At 43.5% G+C, this 20,802-nt stretch overlaps 1 protein-coding gene across 4 annotated transcripts in view; it reads right to left on the minus strand.

Annotated features, from left to right (window-relative positions):
- Window positions 1-20,511, minus strand: part of LOC122486830 (zinc finger protein 426-like) — a 32,266-nt gene extending 11,755 nt beyond the window's left edge. For 2 of the 4 annotated variants that reach the window (XM_043586449.1, XM_043586450.1), the window contains exon 1: window positions 3,348-3,919. Coding sequence is in view for 2 of the 4 variants with exons in the window: in XM_043586448.1 (XP_043442383.1) it covers window positions 13,352-14,617; window positions 15,537-15,619; window positions 16,147-16,227; window positions 17,322-17,448; window positions 18,078-18,163; window positions 18,661-18,685 (1,668 nt within the window). In the remaining 2 variants the exon portion in view is untranslated. The other 2 variants (XM_043586448.1, XM_043586451.1) reach the window with 2 other exon arrangements.
- Window positions 20,512-20,802: the final 291 nt, after the last annotated feature.

Genomic DNA, 20,802 nt, shown 5'->3' on the forward strand with positions numbered 1-20,802 from the left:
TGGTTCCCTCCACTCATCTGCTCACCAGTCATGGCTTGACCGTAATCCAGAGGTTTTCAAATGCTTGCCCATTGTGCCAACTACCTCTGCCCCAGGCTACCCAGCAAACTTCTTTACAACCAATTGACTGCAATGATATCACTGACAATAAGGTCTGACCCAGTCTTGGGGTGAAAGGCCCTATACAAATGTGAACTTCCCTATTACTCTCCATCACCTGTAGGGTCTGTGAGTTGTTTGTATCTGTTACTCTTCCAATGTATATCAACAAATCAAGGAGTGGGGTACCTGGATGGTTAAGCATCCGATTCTTGCTTTTAGAAGCTCAGGTCATGATCTCACAGTTTTGTGGGTTCAAGCCCCAAGTAGGGCTCTGCACCCGTAGCACAGTAGTTTTTTAAAAAGTCTTAACTCCAGGGGCGCCTGGGTGGCTCAGTCGGTTAAGCATCCAACTTCGGCTCACGTATCTCAGTCTGTGGGTTCAAGCCCCACATCAGGCTGTATGCTGACAGCTCAGAGCCTAGGGCCTGCTTCGGATTCTGTGTCTCCCCCCCTTCTCAAAAATATACAGTAAAAAAATTTCTTTTTTAATAAAAATAAAAAGTCCAATGAACTCAGATTAAACCCAGCTATAGCATCTAAATGTATCTGCAATATAGACACTCTTGCCAACTGGCAGAATTCCCTTATCTTCGACACATAGGGTAAGGGCCATTACAGTAAGCAAAGTTAAAAGGAGGATCCTGGAACTCCCCACCACTGGACATAATCACCCAGGAATAATACCGACACTGCTGAGGGAACTGCAAAGACTAACACCAACATCCAGTTTGCCCAAGGACTGGGAAATAGAGGATTGGCTTTGAAGAAATAAACCATGGACACCTACGATCACCTCGAGACCAATTCCAGAAACCTAAACTAAACCTAAACTGTACTGGGTTGACATATTTTGTCTATGCTTGTATCTGTTTATTTGTGTCCATGTATTTATTTGCATAAACTAGGCTTTCACTTCTGCTGCATCCTTCCCATTTTGATTACTATACAAGCTATTACAGGGTAACATTAATTTTTAGGTAAAATATTTTCATGAGACTGTGACTAAATTTGAGGAGTACTTTACAAATGGACTGTGATGGAGATCAAATGACACTTGATGTACGTTTAAAACTCCTTACGCAATATAATTAGGTACACATCACCCACAAAATAGTTTGTGACAGATTTTGAAGCCTCTGAAACTGAAGTTCGGAAACTAAAACTGACAGGCCTGTTTCTGCAAATGAAGTTTTGTTTTTTTAATGTTTATTTATTTTTGAGAGAGACAGAGACAAAACGCGAGTGGGTTAGGGCAGAGGGAGAGGGAAACACAGAATCCCAAGCAGACTCCAGGCTCCAAGCTGTCAGCACAGAGCCTGACGTGGGGCTCGAACTCACAAGTGGTGACATCATGACCTGAGCGAAGTCAGACACTCAACAGACTGAGCAACCCAGGCACCCCCCCCTTTTTTTTTTTTTAAATTTTTACTGTGCAAATGAACTTTTACTAGACAAAACCACACACATTTGTTTAGTAAGGGGTATGGTTGCTTGTGCAACTACAAAGACAGAGCTGAAGAATTCCAGGCCGGATGGCCAGCAAAGCAGAATGTACTCAATGCAAGAGGACTTCAGCCACCTCCACGTTAACCTCAAACTTTCTAACTGATTAAGGTCTTCTTTCCAGGTTCTCTCTGAACTCAGACAAAAGACCATGTGGCCAAACGATCCCCTGATGGAAACCTAAACTTCCCCCTTCGGCAAGAGGTACTGCCTGAGCCACAAGACCCTGCATGATGGACTCCAAGACAGTAATGGACCTGATCTTCACAGCCCACCTGCAGTTACTCACTAACCTTTACCTGGCATTTTTCTTATATGACCCTGTATTTTCAGCACTTTAGCTACATTACTACCTGGGCCTTTTCAGACAAAAAGTTGGCAAGCCTGGTTACTGGACTCACTTATCAGTGTATGAAATTACAGAAAATAAAGACAGCATGCAAGGCACCTGGGGTGACTCAGTCGGTTAAGCAGGGATTTGGGAGGACAGGGGTGTTGAGTGGCTTAGTCCGTTCAGCGTCTGACGTCAGCTCAGGTCATGATTCCAGTTTCTGAGTTCCAGCCCTGTATCAGGCTCTCTACTGTCAGCAGGGAGCCCGCTTTGGACCTCTGTTCCCCTATCTCTCTGGACCTACCCCACTCGCGCCCACTCTATCGAAAATTAAAAAAATTAAAAATAAAAATAAATTAAAAAAATAAAAAGGCAGACTTCAGCTCCAGTCATGGTCTCACTGTTTGTGAGTTTGAGCCCCACAGTGGGCTCTCTGCTGTCAGCTCAGAGCCCGCTTGGGAATCTCTGTCCCTCTCTCTCTCTGCCCCTCCCCCGCTCACACTCTGTCTCTTTCTCAAAAAAAAAACATTTAAAAAAATTAAATAAAGACAGCACGGAAACATCGGGATCTCAGAAACTCTGAGTTTCGCAAAGAGCGTGTGAGGCTTCCAAGTCAGTATCATGAAGAAACAATGGCTCTGCCGCAGGTTAGCAGAGCCTAAGAGACAAACAGTTGTCATATATAAACCTTGAATACATCCGAGATCCAAAACATATTCTGAGGTAAAGTGGAAAATTTTACTTTTTATACAGTACATATTGCATAACATTTTTAATTTTCGTGGCTGAATCACTGTATTATGATTTCAGTAGTAAAACCTCATCCTTAAAACATGCATTACCGAGTATTTAAAGGTCATGTATCATGTCTACAATTTATTTCCTATTTACTCGCAAACAATCCGCTAAAAAATACATTTCTTTATCCAAAGAGCGCAACCACGCAAAATGCGAAAATGGGTGAATCTGCTTCGGTGCACATTCACAGCAACAGTTGCTTACATTTCCTTTAGGTTTAAGATTTTACGCAAAAAATGGGAAAAAAACTTAGTCCAAATGCCCTGTTAATGGGAAATCCAGTTATTCTGAAAATGGAGTATTCACGCCTCCATTCTTTTCTCCCGGAGTCCCTGGCTTGCCACTTGGTGGGAATGAACAGGCTCAGGAGGGTCTCAGGAAAAACGACGTGAAAACGGTTTCTCTTTAGTACAAAGACCAGTGGAGCACGTGTGAATAACTAGGTACTGAAACATGCACACTACCCACATCCGAGAAAGCATATCACCTGCCTAAGACAGTGTGTCCCGAAGAAAAGACGAGCGCAGACAAAGCCACATTCTCAGATAAAACTGCCTCTTCCCCACCGAAAGGAAACACAGGCCCCGCTGAACCAACTTTCCAGAACGCTCACCGGCCGGGTCCCTGAGGCTGCGAGTAACGCGGCGGAGTCTGGGCCACTCCCAGCAGCAGAAAACTCTTTTCCTTTGGGACAAAAGTCACAAAGGCCGCTTGCACACTGCAGGACAGGCGAACACAGTGGCCACGAACACCCCGCGCACGCGCCCTCCCAGCAGGACCACAGCGGCTCCGCGCCAGAACCGCCGGCCTCAGCGGCCTGTCGGGCGGCCTAGGCGGATGCGAGCCGCGCGGCCCGGCCGTTAAGCAGGACCATCGCCGACCCCGACTAAAACCGGCCTTGGACTCCCACGTCCTGCCTCCCTTCACGCCTTCCCCACCACAGCCGGCCCACGTCCAACCACCAGCAGCCCAACGTGCTCAATACTGCGCGAAGCAGCAGGCGAAGAAAGTCCGGCGAGCGCGTGACACCACTTCCGCTTCCTGCCGGGAACCGGGGGGCGGGGCTTCCCCCTCAGACGGCGGAACTGGGCTTCCCTCGGGCGTGGGCTTCGCGCTGGGCCTGAGGCCTGGATCCCCCCCGGAGGACGAGGCTGGGGCAGGAACCAGGTTTGGGGGCGCGGCTACGGGCGGGGGGCGGGACCCTGCGCGGGGCGGGGTGGGGACCGAGGCGGGGGTGGGGACCGAGCCGGGGGTGGGGGGCGGGGCCCAGCTCCCTGGGGCGGTGGCAGGGCGCCAATGGGCTCAACCCCACATCCTCAGTAAATGGTTTCCTGCCGGCCTCCCTGCACGTCCTGGAGACTCCACGGTCGTTGTCCTTGTCGTTAAGCCCGAGAGTCCGTCACATAGTCTGTCTGCCGCAGTCCATCCCGTCTCTAGGCCTTGATTTCCTCTCATTGTCGTTTACGTTGGACACGACGCTAAAGTCTAGTCGTTGATGCCTTGCTTTCATTGTTATGACAGTTCCTGTATATCGTTCCTTTTTCTGTGTCAAATATGTATATCTGTTTTTGTGAGATCGCACTGATACCAGGCATTCTTCTCTTCAGGCATGGTTATAAAGTTGCTCCCCTAATCACGTTTGCTGTGGTTTTCGTTGGATGGCCTTTGGGCAGTTAGTAAAGATCTCTTTAAACAGGACTAGAGTACATCTACTCAAGACTTAGTGGAGGGGAGTGGGAGGGAATGGAGGAAATAAGTGAAGGGGATTAAGATGTACAGTCTTCCGGTTGTAAAATAACTGGGACACTGGATATAATGTTCACAATAGGGAATATGAGCCAATCCAACATTGTAACAACCTTGGTGACAGATGGCAACTAGACTTACTGTGGTGACTATTTTAGGATGTGTGCATTGTATAGGATATATATATCAAATTGCTACGTGGACGCCTGAAGGTAATCCAGTATTGTATGTCAGTTGTTCATCAATAAAAAGTGAAAGAAATGTCCATGTACATCATGCAACGTGCTTTATGCATACATTGAATTGATATGTCTCTTGTTAAGTTAATGTTTCATTAATAACTGTAGAAACTTTTAATTTTTATATAGCTAAGAAGTCTGGTTTGTTTTTTGTTTTTGACCAAGAGAGTTCTCAAGTCAGGGAGAGGGGAAAGGGGAGAGAGAACCCTAGGCAGGTTTGACGGGGGGGGGGGGGGGGGGGGGGGGGGGGGCTTCATCTCACAACCCTTGGGATCATGACCTGAGCTGAGGCGCCCCTCCCCTTATTTGTTTTTGGTTACACTGGACGTAATGCTAAACTCTAATCATTGATTCCTTGTGTTTTCAATGTAATGACAATTTTATAAATCTTTCATATTTTGTTCACATATATATTTTTGTTCTTGCTTTGTGAAAAACCACTAACACTGGGCATTCTTCCCTTATTCAGGAATGGTTCTAAAGTTATACTTGCTGTGATTTTGAGTGGGTTATCTTTGTACAGTTAATAAAAGATCTTTTGAAATACTGATTTAAAACATATTTCATCCAGGCTTGTTCATGTGAATCATTAAATGTTTTGTACCCATCTATTGAATCGATACCTATTTTGCTACATTAATGTTTCATGTTTATTGCATAAATCATTAAATTTTATATAGGCAAAGAAGTGTTTTTATTTTAATTTTTCTTAAATATCATTGAATGTTGTTTTTTTAATGTTTATTTTGAGAGCAAGAGAGAACAAGGGCGGGGGGGGGGCAGAGAGAGAGAGGGAAAGAGACACAGCATCCCAAGCAGGCTCTGCATTGTCAGCACAGAGCTGGAGGCGGGTCTCGAACTCAAGGAACCATGAGATCCTGACTTGAGCTGAAACCAAGAGTTGGACGCTTAACCGACTGAGCCACCCAGGTGCCTCCAAAAAAGTGTTTTTAAAAAATTATATATGAGGGGGGAGCCTGGGTGACTCAGTCGGTTAAGTGTCTGACTCGGTTTCGGCTCAGGTCATGATCTCACAGTTCGTGAGTTCAAACCCCACATCAGGCTCTGTGCTGATGGTGCAGAGCCTCCTCGGGATTCTCTCTCCATCTCTCTCTGCCCCTTCCACACTCTCTCTCTCAAAATAAATTAAAAAATAAACTTAAGAAAATAAAAAAAAAATTGTATATGAGGGTGCCTGGATGGCTCAGTCGGTTGAACACCTGACTTTGGCTCGGGTCATGATCTCATGGTTTGTGAGTTTGAGCCCTGCATCGGGCTGTCAGCCTGCTGTCAGCCTGTCAGCACAGAGCCTGCTTTAGAACCTCTGTCCCCCTCTCTCTGCCACCCTGCCCCCATTTGCACTCTCCCGAAAATAAATATTTTTTATTAGTTTTATTTTTTTTAATTTACATCTAAATTAGTTAGCATATAGTGCAAAAATGATATCAGGAGTAGATTCCTTAATGCCCCTTACCCATTTAGCCCATCCCCCCTTCCACAACCCCTCCAGTAATGCTCAGTTTGTTCTCCATATTTGAGTCTCTTATGTTCTGCCTCCCTCCCTGTTTTTATATTATTTTTGTTTCCCTTCCCTTATGTTCATCTGTTCTGTGCCTTGAAGTCCTCATATGAGTGAAGTCATACATTTGTCTTTCTCTAATTTCGCTTAGCATAATCCCCTCCAGTTCCATCCACGTTGTTGCAAATGGCAAGATGTCATTCTTTTTGATTGCCAAGTAATACTCCATTGTATATATATACCACATCTTCTTTATCCATTCATCCATCGATGGACACTTGGGCTCTTTCCATACTTTGGCTATTGTTGATAGTGCTGCTATAAACATTGGGGTGCGTGTGTCCCTTCGAAACAGCATACCTGTATCCCTTGGATAAATGCCTAGTAGTGCAATTGCTGAGTTATAGGGTAGTTCTATTTTTAATTTTTTGAGGAACCTCCAGACTGTTTTCCAGAGTGGCTGCACCAGCTTGCATTCCCAAAAAATAAATATTTTTTTAAAATTATATATGGATTTCCTAACTTGCCTTAAAAATCTCAATTATATACAGATTTTGTAATTTACTTCTTAAATATAATCTATTTAAAAACACCAAAAGATAAATAAAAAATAAAAACACCAAACTTTTTTTTTGTCTTGTTTTGTTTGTTTTTAAATTTTTTTTTCAACGTTTATTTATTTTTGGGACAGAGAGAGACAGAGCATGAACGGGGGAGGGGCAGAGAGAGAGGGAGACACAGAATCCGAAACAGGCTCCAGGCTCGGAGCCATCAGCCCAGAGCCCGACGCGGGGCTCGAACTCCCGGACCGCGAGATCGTGACCTGGCTGAAGTCGGACGCTTAACCGACTGCGCCACCCAGGCGCCCCCAAACTTTTTTTTTTTATTAAAAATTTTTAATGTTTATTTTTGAGAGAGAGAGCATGAGCAGGGGAGGAGCAGAGAGAGAGGGAGACACAGAATCCAAACCAGGCTCTGAGCTGTCAGCACAGAGCCCGACAAGGAGCTCAAACTCATGAACCTCCAGATCATGACCTGAGCCGAAGTTGGACGCTTAACTGACTGAGCCACCTAGGTGCTCCAAAACACCAAAGTCTTTAATCCTCATAGCGTATATTTTACATGCGGGGTAGGGTACTGGATCCAGTAGTTCTTTTCCCTAGAAAAGATGATGGATTCAGTACCACTTACAAGCTATTCTTGACCTATAGATTTGAAATTCCAACTTGATTAAACAGTGAATTCCTGTATTGGTCTCTGGACACTCCTTCACTCGTATTGCATTTACTCACACTCATATCACACTGTTTTGAATGGTATACAAGTCTTAATATTTAGTGGTATATATATAAAGGTTGGTAATGTTTGTTGCATTTACTGCTGTAGGTGTTCAGCTTGGGGTTAATTGCACTGGTGGTAACATGTTTACCTAATTCTTGGGATCATTGCCTCTTTGTGTTAGATCTGCACATTTGAGTAATCAATCACTCTTGCAGTCGTTCTAGGGTCACATAGTTACAGAAAGTCCTTCATCTCTCAGCTCCGTGTAGGCTACTTAATGGTCTGTTGGCTCTATCTGCAGGCAACGGGGCTTGCCATTTGTGTCTCCATAACTGAAAGAGCAAACATCTCTTTAAGAGTGTATAGACTGTTTTCATACGTAAAAAACTGTCTTGTATGGGTCCCTGGACTGGTGGGGTCTACCTCCAGAATCATAGTCAAGTGGGGTTGACACCAGTCACATGGCTGCTACTGGGTCTGCATTGGAGTCTGTGCTATACTGTCCCGTTGTCAGGGCCATCATCCTTCTTTGGACCCTGGTCAAAGGTCGTCCCTCCAAGACCTTGGCCAACACCAAGACAAGCACTCTCTTCAGGGTCCAAAGATGGTGGTAGCATTTCTAGTTGTGCAACTAGGCAGGCACAAATGGCCCCAGACCACAGCTGAGAGGGCCTGGAGCCAATTCACAAGGCTACTTAGGGCCCACAGCCATGACCAGGTTCTGCAGGCCTGCCTCAGGGGGCACTGATGGGCCAGTCTCCCCCACGGTCCCAGGATGGGCAGGACTCCTCCTATATCGTGGCCTGGTGCCGAGAGCTGGGTTGTGGGCTGCTTTAAGATCTGCAGTCAGACCAAGGTTAGTAGGCCTGCCTCCAGGCTCACAGATGGACACATGTCCTTCTGGATTCCTCTGTGGGGAAGACCACAGCTAAGAGAGGCTTCAGGTGGGGGGCACCTGGGTGGCTCAGTTGGTTGAGCTTCCGGCTTCAGCTCCGGTCATGATCTCATGGTTTGTGAGTTCAAGCCCCGAGTCGGGCTCTGTGCTGACAGCTTGGAGCCTGGAGCCTGCTTCGGATTCTGTGTCTCCCTCTCTCTCTGCTCCTCCCCTGCTCGTGCTCTGTCTCTCTCTCTCTCTCAAAAATAAATAAGCATCAAAAAAAAAATTTTTTTTTAAAGAGAGGCTTCAGGTGGGTCACCGGCTGGCTTGCTCAAGGTCTGCATCTCAGAGTGAGGTCAGCAGGCCTGTTACCTGAGAGGCATGGCTGGATGTGTTTCCTTCCAGGGCCTGAGTGATGGTGCTGGTGACAAGGCCAAATGGGGCTGTAGCGAAGTCCACATGACGACATGGCTGTTTCCACATGTGTAGCTGGAACCACAGCCAGTGAGCCGGCCATCTGGGCATAGGTGTCCCTTCTCAAAATGACCCTCCTAGTTTGTGGACTCTACTCGGGTTTTGTAGTCTCCTATCTGGATTCCAAAACTTCCACAAAGCACTTTTGTTCATGGAAGGCTGACTATTGTTGCTGTGGGGGGATCCAAGTGGGGACCTCATATTCTGCCATCTTGTGGTCCCAGGAATTTCAGTGCATTAATCTTAAGGAAATCTTAACTTATCACATAACTAGATCAAAGCAAAAGATGGCTAAGCCAGTAGTATCCAAAATGTATTTGGTCACTTTTCAGTCATTGCTGCATTTGGTGGTGAGTATGTGTGTTGCAGGAGAGGAGAGAAGCAGGCTCTCAAACTGGAGAAGTATGTCCTTGATTTATACCTGCATCAGTACAGACCAATGGACACACGAGTAAATCTGACCTCTGATATTCTGTTACCAGTGAGGTGTTCTGTAGGCTCCTCAACTCACCCTTTCCAAGATTAAACTGATGTTTTATCCTCCCCACAATTTTCTTCCTCTTATTGCCATCAGTGTAAAAGCTGACACTATCGACTCTAGCACCCATAGAATTTTTCTCCAGCGGTTGTCAGGCTGGTTTGGACCCCTATGCAAAGGCAATGTCTAGTCATTTTTAGTTACCACACGTATGTGCTGGCACCTAGTGGGTAGACAACAGGGATCTTTTAAAAGTCTACACTAGGGGCGCCTGGGTGGCGCAGTCGGTTAAGCGTCCGACTTCAGCCAGGTCACAATCTCGTGGTCCATGAGTTCGAGCCCCGCGTCGGGCTCTGGGCTGATGGCTCAGAGCCTGGAGCCTGTTTCGGATTCTGTGTCTCCCTCTCTCTCTGCCCCTCCCCCGTTCATGCTCTGTCTCTCTCTGTCCCAAAAATAAATAAGCGTTGAAAAAAAAATAAATAAATAAAAGTCTACACTACACAGGACAGCCCTCACAAGAAATTATTAAACAGACCAGAATGTCACTATTGAATTTTTGAGATTCTGTTCTAGACTGTTCAGGGCTAGTATTAAAAGATTTCTCGAGGGGCACCTGGGTGGCTTAGTCAGTTAAGTATCCGACTTTGGCTCAGGTCACGATCTCGTAGTTTATGCATTCGAGCCCTGCGTCGGACTCTGTACTGACAGCTTGGAGCCTGGAATGTGCTTTGGATTCTGTGTCTCCCTCTCTCTGCCCCTCCTCAACTTGTGCTCTGTCTCTGTGTCTCTCTCTCTCAAAAATAAACATTAAAAAAAAATCTTTTTTAATTAAAAAAAAAGATTTCTCTAAAAAATCCCAGCAACTGCCTATTACCTTACTACAGAATTAAAGATATTATCAGAAACGAATCTCAGTCTTTTCTTCTTGTTACTTTTTTATTGTGTTTAAATATCTGTAACAAAATTCACTATTTTAAACACTTAGGTGTACAATTCTATTCTGTTCACATCAAATACATTGGTTTTTTTTTCTGTTTTTGTTTTGTGCAACCATTACCGCTGTTTCCAGATGGTTTCATATTCCCAAAGGGAAACTCTACCCATCAAACACTCATTTTTCATTCTTCTTTCCCTCCACCAGCTGCCAATCATGCAATGAGAAAAGGAGTTTCCACCTGAGGTCCCGGGGCATATCTTAAGGTAGCAATGATGGAAAATAAAGGTGCAGTTAAACATGGATAAGAAAAGAGGGATTGATAGGAGGACGACAGAAGGCAAAGAATGAGGCAGTATCTCAGACTTCTCCTTGCAACATACTACATAGAAACTCCTAAGCAAACTACCACTCAAATCACATTCCTACACTGGAAGTTGAAAATCACATCCCTGTTTCTATGGTAGAATCCATTGCAATCACAAGCTATTGGTGGGAAATGGGGTAAATGAGAAGATCTCTGTAAGAAACATCATAATTGCATGAAATTATACATGTAAAACAGGATGAACAGTTTTGACATGGCAAGGACTTTAATTACAACTGTAGTAGCCTTTTCATGCCCCTTCTTCATGTGAATAATGCACCCAAATAAATGCACTTGAAGAGTATCAACATTTGAGAGGGCAGTTGAGGAAAGCAGGCCAGCACTTGATGGAAGTGTTTCACATCTAATGTTGGCCATGTCAGGAATGGCTACAGGAAATCTGACCAAAGAATTCTGGAACTGTAATTAGGGAAGAAAGGTAACAAAGGAACTACTAAAGAAGTTGTTGAGAAACAAATACAAAGACAAATACAAGCACATCATGGGTGCTCTGGAAACAGAGGAAATGAAGTTTCTATTACAAGAGAAAAATAACCACAAGGTTTAAATCCACAACATTTGCATTTGGGGCCCACAATATCCTCTCGGTTCTGAGACCAGTGGCCCATCAGGGCCCATCTCTCTTAGGTGAAGACTTCCCAGGGCCCCCATCACATCCTTTTCCTCAGGCTGTAGATGAAGGGGTCCAGCATGGGGGGTACCACAGTGTACATCAGTGAGGCAATCAAGCTTCTCTGGGAAGAATGGTTCCAGCAGAACTGAACTACACTGCCAGGCTTCTCCCATAGGAAATGGAGGTCACAGCAGTGAGACCCACCAGGTGGAAAGTGCTTTACATTTCCCCATCTAGAAGACATTCTTATTAAGGAAGAGACAATCAGACTACGAAAAGAGGATCCTAATGAGACAAAAAGTCGGCAAGCGTGGTTATTGACAAACACAGATGTTACTGATGAGGGTATCAGATCGTTGGAATGAGGACAAGTAGGCTTTGCAATAATCCAATGATGCCACCGAAGGCCAGCGTATTCTACACTGCAACCCACACGAAGCAGTGAAGCCTACACCCCCACCTACACCCAAGAGAATCACTTCATATCCCAACCTCCTCCAAACATAAACCTAAGACAAATGTGCCCAGGTCACTTCTGATCAGGATCATCGCTACATTTGACTCGGCGTGTACTCCACTGGTTTAAACCCAAACGAACATGACATTAAGCTGCTGTGGCCTCCGAGGCCACCCACAAAACTAAAGGCTGCTCAAGGGTCACGAGTGTATGAATGTGTCAACTCAGTACGGAAACAAGGTTCTGGTGGATTCTGCGTCTCTATCCAAAGGTCAATTTGAAGAACTGCCAGTGGTGGCAGCAAGTACTTCAGATTATCAGGACTTGCCATATTCACAAGGTTCTCTATCTCCCACATATGAAAGGATGAGAAACTAACCAGTAAGTCACGTGCCAGCTGCAGCTATTTCTAAACACAGGCAAACAACATAATTGGTTTCTTCCGGGTTGTGGTGATCTAGGAGCTCTGTTCCCAATCTCTCCGCACACTGAGATTGAAAGTATTTTCTAACCCAGTACTGGGTGTGTGGCTCTCTTTGCAGAGCTATGAAATCTGGGTGTATAACCCTCACCATTTCTAAAGTCTTTTCTGACCCAGAAAGATCAGGTGTGAGACAGAACCAAGAGCATTTTCAGGAAATTTAGAGACATATACCACCCCCACACCTTCACCTCCATGAGGCACCATCAGTGGACTCTCTGAGCAGTGAACTAACTACTTCAAATGTTCACCGTCTTCACAGTATTAGACAAGGTCCACGCGACCAGACAACCCGGGTGGCTTGAACAGCATTAAGTCTAACGGTGGTAGTCTCACTTGGGACCAGGCTGCAACCAAGGTGTAGAAACTAGACTAGCAAAACTCTCAGGGGCAGGAAGCCAGACCCTTCCCCAAAATGGTCAGGGCAGAGTGGCACATGTTCATAACAGATATATAAACCCACCCTATAAGCTGAGTTCCACGTCTCTTACATTTAACCACTTCACTGTGTTCCTCCAGCGTGCTCTGTAGGAGACTGGTTGCCTTCCCACATTGCTTAACTTCACGGGGCATCTAATTAGTGAGTTTTTTCATGTATTCAGTGGGACACCTGGAGACTTTTCCACATTCCTCATATTCATACAGTTTTCCCCCAGTGTGGTGGTCATGTTTTTGAAATCAACTGGGTAACAAATTTGGTCACAATTATTCTGTACATAATCTATGGTGCATTTTTTAGGTGTTACGTTGTGACCATGACGTGAAGGCTTTCTCTCACTCCTTTATGTCTAAGGGGTTGCTCTGCGGTATCAGTTTTCACGCATGGAGTTCGGCTTGAGCAAACGGTGAATGCCTCCCCTCCCTGTGTACCCTCAAAGGGCTTCTCTCCAGTGGGACTTCAAATGTGTATTTGCAGTTGTGGAAGTGGTGTAGGCTTTCTCACATCCCGTACACTCACAGGGCTTCCCTCTACTGTGAGTCTGTATACGCTTGTGAAGGCTGGAGGACCAAGTGAGGTCTTTCCCACATTCCTTACATCAACAGGGCTTCTCTTCAGTGTGGATTCTTAAGTGTTGAATCCAGATGAAAGCAGCAGTGAAAGCTTGCCCACAGTGCTTACATTCACAGGGTTACTCTCTAGAGTGATTTCTCAAATGGCTATGAAAATAGGAGAAAGTCCTAAAGGCTTCCCCACATTCACCACATTGAAAGGGTCTGTCTCCAGTGTGAGGTCTCAAGTGTTCATGAAGATACGAGGAACTACCAAGGGCTTTCTCACATTCACCACATTCATAGGGCTTCTCTCCACCGTGAGTTCGTAAATGTTTTTTAAGGACTGAGGGCCAAACGAAAGCTTTCCCACATTCCTTACATTGATAGGGTTTCTCTCCAGTGTGAGTTCTCAAATGTACACTAAGTCGTGAGGAATTAGTGAAGGCTTTCCCACATTGCTGACATTTGTACGGCTTCTCTCCAGTGTGAATTCTCAAATGTTCGTTAAGAATTGAGGAACTACTGAGGGCTTTCCCGCATTCCTTACATTTATAGGGCTTCTCACCACTGTGAGTTTGAACGTGTTTACGAAGGACCGAGAGCCAAGCGAAACGTTTCCCACATTCCTTACATTTATACGGCTTCTCTCCAGTGTGAATTCTCAAATGTTCATTAAGAACTGACGAACGACTGACGGCTTTTCCACATTCCTTACATTTATAGGGCTTCTCACCACTGTGAGTTCGAACATGTTTACGAAGGAGCGAGGGCCACTGGAAGTGTTTCCCACATTCTTTACACCGATAGGGTTTCTCTCCGGTGTGAAGTCTCAAATGCACATAAAGACGGGAGGATGTAGCAAAGGCTTTCCTACATTCACTACATTCAAAGGGTTTTATTCCAGTGTGAAGTCGAATGATGTGATTATTGAGGCACTTGGAATCTGCATAAGATTTCCCACATTGTTTACATTCATGGGGTTCTTGAGTATGTGTCTGCACATGCTCAGTATGGCCTGCTGAGAAGACTGAAGCTCTTATAAACGGCTTCCATTCATCAAAATCTCCTCCAGTGTGAATCCTCATGTGCGCCTGAAAATGGGAATGATTAATGAATGTTTTCCCACAGTCGCTGCATTCCAAAGACTTCCCTGCCAGGCTGGTTCTCTCATACATGATAGGTGGAGTCAGGCGCAAGATTTTACCACACCGATTCAACTCAGAAAGCTTCTCTCTAGGAGAGTTTTTCTTTTGCAGATTAAGGAAGCCATTGTGATATGGGTTACACTCAAAAGCGTTCTCTCTATTTTGAGTTCTCACGTGTGTCTTAAGGTTGAAGTGCTTCCTCAAGTCTTTCCCACTTTGCTGACAGTCAGAGAGTTCTACTCCATGGTGGGTCCTCTCCTGTTGATGAAGGGATGAAAGATGATGACAGCATTTTCAGACTGATAAGTTTCAACCTTATAATGCTAAAAACATGATAAGGACTCTTACCACTTTTATTACATAAATACAGTTCCTGTTGATTTCTTTCAGGTTAAACCACGGAATTCCTCTGCCAAAAACTGATGTCATCTATTCTACTCTCGTGATCATTCCAGTAAAAATTTATTTATTTATTTATTTGTTTGTTTGTTTGTTTATTTTTTTGAGAGCGCGCACGCGAGTGTGAGCAGGGGAGGGGCACAGAGAGAGGGAGACACAGAATCTGAAGCAGGCTCCACGCTCTGAGCTGTCAGCACAGAGCCCAACGCAGGGCTCAAACCCATGAACCATGAGATCATGACCTGAGCTGAAGCTGGACACTTAATAACCGACCGAGCCACCCAGGCACCCTTCTAGTAAAATTTCATGAAAATGTTTAAAGACTCAATGACAAGTTATATCTTGGGGAATGTGTACTTATGGTATCGAGGAATCAACAATTTTCAAAACAGATTTAGATTATAAACCCTAAATCATCATATTCAGAGTATCTCTGCTTTGTCTTTGGTCAATGCCATTTGTCTCAAATATATCCAAACTGCACTGAGTTTTTATAACAGAACTACCAATCTTTTTTGAATGCGGAATAGAAGAAATATCATAAAAAGGGGTGTCTGGGTGGCTCAGTCAGTTAAGCATCAGATTTCAGCTCAGGTCATGATCTCATGGTTTGTGGGTTCAAGCCCTGAGTCAGGCTGACACTGTGGAGCCTGCCTGGGATTCCCTTTCTCTCCCCTTCTCTCTGTCCCTCCCCCGCTCGCTTGCTTTCTCTCCCTTAAAATAAATAAATAAACTTAAAAAAAAAAAAAAAAAAAGAAATATCTCAAATCAGTCTTACTTTTTGTATTTCACTGGCTGTTTTTCCTCCAAAAAAATCCTGGTGAGATTCTGACCCTTTAGTCTGAAGTCCTGTCTCCCATTCTGAAGTAAAACAAAGACACAGATTCAAACATCTGTAGAAATAAACCATAGGCTAAACAATCTTAAAAGAAGACTCAGTTTTATTTTCATTTTAAAATGAGTGAAATAAGAAAGAAAAAAGACTGCATCAGTTTGTTCATGGGAAAAATACCACGAAAAGTGTGTGGGAACACACTTTAGTGGCTTACTAAAAAATAACTTTCTGAAAACCAAATATGATGTGAAACTATCAAAATATTATCCAGGTAACATAATATTATCAAGTAGACACATGAAAAACATGTGGACAACAAGGACACGCCAAAGATAAACCTGTAGAAGCACCAGGTCATTTGTGACATCACAGAAATTTTCAATAGAAGACTGAAGGAAGTTCAAGGTATCCCAAAACATCAAAGACAAATGGCTTCAGCCCTGAGACAAAATGTATTTAAAAATGTTACACAGTAAAGTTGCAAAGATGTCATACCTCAGATTGACCAGTGACATGCTTCTCATTCACCAGTGATGTCTGTCACCACACTCACCTTGCAAAATACCCTGCTCCACTGCCCTTAGCTCTTGTTGTTCCAACCAAGCGATCAGCTTAGGTTTCGACAGTTGATATTCTGTCCACAGGAAAAGGTACATTAATAGGAGAGACTCACGCAAGAGATCACAAGGCTTCTGATGAATCCAAAACTATATTTCTTTTTTTTTTTTTTAATGGTTTCTTATTTACTTTGAGAGACAGAGAGAGCACAAGCAGGGGAGGGGCACAGAGGGGGAGGGGGAGGGGGAGGGGGAGGGAGAGGGAGAGGGAGAATGAATCCCAAGCAGGTTCTGCACCGTCAGCACAGAGCTGGATGTGGGGCTTGAACTCACGAACCATGAGATCACAACCTGAGCCAAAATCAAGAGTTGGACATTTAACCAACTGAGTCACCCGGATGCCCCTAAAACTCTTATTTCTAATGAAAGCAGTGAAATTATTCCAAAGGACCAAAAAGGCAAATGCTCCCTTTCTGTGGCAAAAAAATCATTATCTCTGACCCCTGAAAGCCAAAACAAACGTACATATATATTTAAAAAGCATAAGACATTTATTCAAATAGGAAATAAAGAAGGGGCACCTGGGTGGCTCAGTCGATTAAGCATCTGACTTTGCCTCAGGTCAAATCATGGTCTCATGGTTTGTGAGTTCAAGCCCTGCATCAGGCTCTGCACTGTCAAAGCCTAGGATTCTCTCCCTGTCCCCCCCACCCCCCTAACTCTTTCCCTACCTTTCTCTCTTCCCTCCCCCTACTCTCTCTCTCAAAATAAATAAATAAACATAAAAAAAAAAAACCCAAAGGAAATAAAGGAGATAAGGAAAGGAGATCTTCCTTTTCTGATGGGGAAATCACTAGAGCAGTGGTCTCAAACGTTGGAGCGCATCACAATCGTCAGGATAGCTTACTGAACATAGAAGATGGGGCAACAACCCCAGCTTTATAATTCAGAATGTCAAAAATGGAGTCTGAGAATATAAATTCTTAGCAGAGCAATGGTGTTACTGTGGGCCCTACGGCCACATTTCCAGAATACCCACTGCAGATTACAGCCCATTAGTGCAGGGACTATGCATCTCCTATTTCCAATTCTGTTTCAGATTAGGCATCACCAAGCCTGGAAACACATTAAGTACACGATCCATATCAGGAATGGTGGCAGCCTTACGTACCTACTGTGACCAGGTTCTGGTAGTTCTCTAGCATCACGTTTCTGTATAGGTTTCTCTGAGAGAGGTCCAGTAATATCCACTCCTCCTGGGTGAAGTCCAATGCCACGTCGTCAAAGGTCACTGAAATCTAAACCATCACACCGGGGTTGGCCTAAGAAACATCCCCACCAACGTTCACCAAAAAACCCCAAAGGAACACGTTTTTTCAGGATGGGAGACTCAATACCGATGCAGGGTTGTGAGATTTCTCATTATCATCTCATGGTTCTGTGGTCCTAGGTACTCTTCTCTCGATCTAGACTCACTCACTGCTCCTCTCCACTCATATGGTTTTAATGTCACCTTTTAAACATGAGTTTATCTCATCATAACCAGAGTAGGAGCTCTCTTCTTATTTCCCTCTATTGCAATAGACTTCTGAGCACGCTACAGATTCTCGATAAACAGCATAAAATGACTGAATTCTTTAAGAAAAGGACACTTATATCTTACCATGTCAGAGCACACAGCAAGGCGGAAGCCTGCACTTGAAATCCTTGAGCTTCAGGATTGATTACGGAAATACTGAGACTACTTCTCACTGTAATCCCTTTTCAATGAATTTCCACTTCCAGGGAAGCTTCAATTCGGGACTCAGTCCTTGCATGGGGCTTCATTTGCTTTAGGAAGCTCAGGACATAGATGTGCCTAGAAGGAATGTGTCCACCTGGTAGATGTAAATATGGCATTCTGTTGATTGATGTGATTATTTCTTACCTGATGATAATTTTTCAGCCAGACAGCCACCATCCTTTCTGCCTCTGTGTTTTCCTCATGAAGGGGAAAATGATCTCTAGAAAGATCTCAGGGAAAAAATAACACTTAGGTTCTTAGAATGCAACACAAGCATATCTCCCAGAATCACCCACCTGAAAGTCATTCCATCCTATTCTGAGATTCTTGTATATCCCTATACACTCAAGAAATCTCATGCAAATACACACTATTGCCATAAAATATCAGAGTAGCCCAGCCACACCTGAAGCCACAAAAAGAATGTGCCAGACACACTACCCATGTAGAAAGGGGCCACAGTCTTATTTTGCAGGTATGGAAACCCAATCCCTGGGAACTCTGATTCTTTATTTGCCCAAGATAATAGAACTCATCAATGGGATTATGCAGCACCAACTCCCAAAGCACACACACCAGGAAGCTGACTTAGAGAACAGCATTCTCTGGCAAATTTTAGCTCTAATGAACCAGCAGCCTAACTGCTTAGGCCCAGATCCCTGGACCCTATATTGTATAGGGGTTACATTTAAGAATCCTCTGAAAATGAGAATCAACAATGACTTACCATGGGTCAAATCAATGGCTGCCATCCTGGGACACTGATGGTGAAATCTGCCTGATGCGAAATCGGATGCCAAGATCACTTCAGTGCAACTTAAGAATATAAGTAAATATGGCAATTTTCATTACTCTTGACACAGGGTTAACTGGAGTCCTTTCCACATCAATCATTAATCAGCAAGCATTACTAATCCATCAATCAAACATCATACATTAGCTCTCTCTCTGCAGATGATGTATGTGAGATTCACTAAAAATGGTATAATCTATGGTATGAAAGTCAATAACATCGATTACAATTTCCTGAGGATATGTGACACATTTTCTCACTAGGAGCTCTATGTATATCAGCTCACTTGATTATCATAACAATTCTCTACAATAGGTATCATTAGCCCTACTTAATAGCTGATAAAATTAGAGATAGAACACTAATCATTTGTCCAACACCTTCCAATTAGTAAAAAAGAGATCCACAATTTAATGTAGATAGGCTTGTCTCTAATGTTTGATCTCCTGAGGTTCTTATTCCCAAATAATAATCAGACATCATTTTAGACTTGCATTTTAGACTTGTCCATTTTGGTAGCCAGCAGCTACATATGCTATTGAGTACTTGATAGGCAGTTAGTAAAACAGGATTTTAAGTTTTATTTATTTTTATATTTTAAATGTAAAACTCATTTGCAGATTCACTTATTAGAGAACTTAAATATGGTTGGGTAAACTTACATCTACTTTGTCAACTGTATTTATTACACGATTCAAACACATATCAAGTACATGTCACAAAAATTTTATGTCCAATGAATTCTGACTACTTGGTATGATGAAAATAATTTAAAATCAATTTTTATATGGGTTACATGCCGAAATATTTTGAATAGATGGGATAAAGTGTATCTCCTTTTTTTTTTTTTTTTTTTTACAGGTATAGGAAAGCTTTGTTCATATACATGACCTACACATTTGTATTTCCATTGGACAGCACTGGCCTAGAACACTGCTGGATAGTACACAGAGGATAAAAATGAAGTGTTCTATTTGGTTAACACCCTTGGGCTTCATTTGATGGAGCTTAGAGTGGCTTGGAGCCCTGAACCTCCTCTTAAGTTATCATAATGGGCTTATTCCTTCATTCTTTCCACAAATAATTAAGAAATTGTGGTCTTGTGCTAGGCACTAAGTAGAAAACAGTGACATATACAGCAAATGTCCCAGGGCTTAATGGCCCAACATTCCAAAGAGACAAGATACTCAATTATAAATGGATTCATCCAATCATTGTTGTAAAAATTCAAACAGGTGAGAAAATCGAGTATCCTATATACAAACACAAATGTATACACGAATATTTTGGATTTCTTTTGGGCAAGGTAAGGACAAACAAGGCAAGTAACCATAAGCTATTCTAAATAACCCAAAAAGATAAGAAAAATAATGGTGGAAAGGTTTTATAAAACTCAGAAGACATTACAAGTGTTCAACAGCCTCAGTGGGTCCTAATTGAGGCTCAGTTCAATTAAGGTTTATGGACTTCCTCTCACCCTGGCAAAGGAGCAATGCCAAATCAGACGGCTTCACACTGGTCTATTTAGAAGTCTTCCTGGAGAACCTCCTTTTCCTATTATCACTTCTGTTTCTCACCAAGTTTTTATGTCATTTTTATTCCTTTTTTTTTAACTTTTTAAAAATGTTTTTACTTATTTTTGAGACAGAGAGAGACAGAGCATGAGCAGGGGAGGGGCAGAGAGACAGGGAGACACAGAATCCGAAGCAGGCTCCAGGCACTGAGCTGTCAGCACAGAGCCTGACACAGGGCTCGAACTCACAACTGTGAGATCACGACCTGAGCCGAAGTCAGACGCTTAACTGACTGAGCCACGCAGGCGCCCCTTTATTCCTTTCTTAACAAGGCTTCCTACTCACTTTATCTTTTAATCTGATACAGTTCGAAGGATAACTCCTATGTTAAAAATTAATAATTCTTTAATAAATTAAACACAGAACAGCAGCCCAAATGCTGATCTACAGAATGCTATCCAAGTGATGACAAACACTGGAAATTCCAGTTTCATTACCATAAACCAAAATAACCTTCACAACCCGAGATACTTCATTCTATCCATGAAAAGACCAGAACCCT

This window comes from Prionailurus bengalensis, chromosome A2 (genome assembly GCF_016509475.1).
Source record: "Prionailurus bengalensis isolate Pbe53 chromosome A2, Fcat_Pben_1.1_paternal_pri, whole genome shotgun sequence".
Taxonomy (NCBI): Eukaryota; Metazoa; Chordata; class Mammalia; order Carnivora; family Felidae; genus Prionailurus; species Prionailurus bengalensis.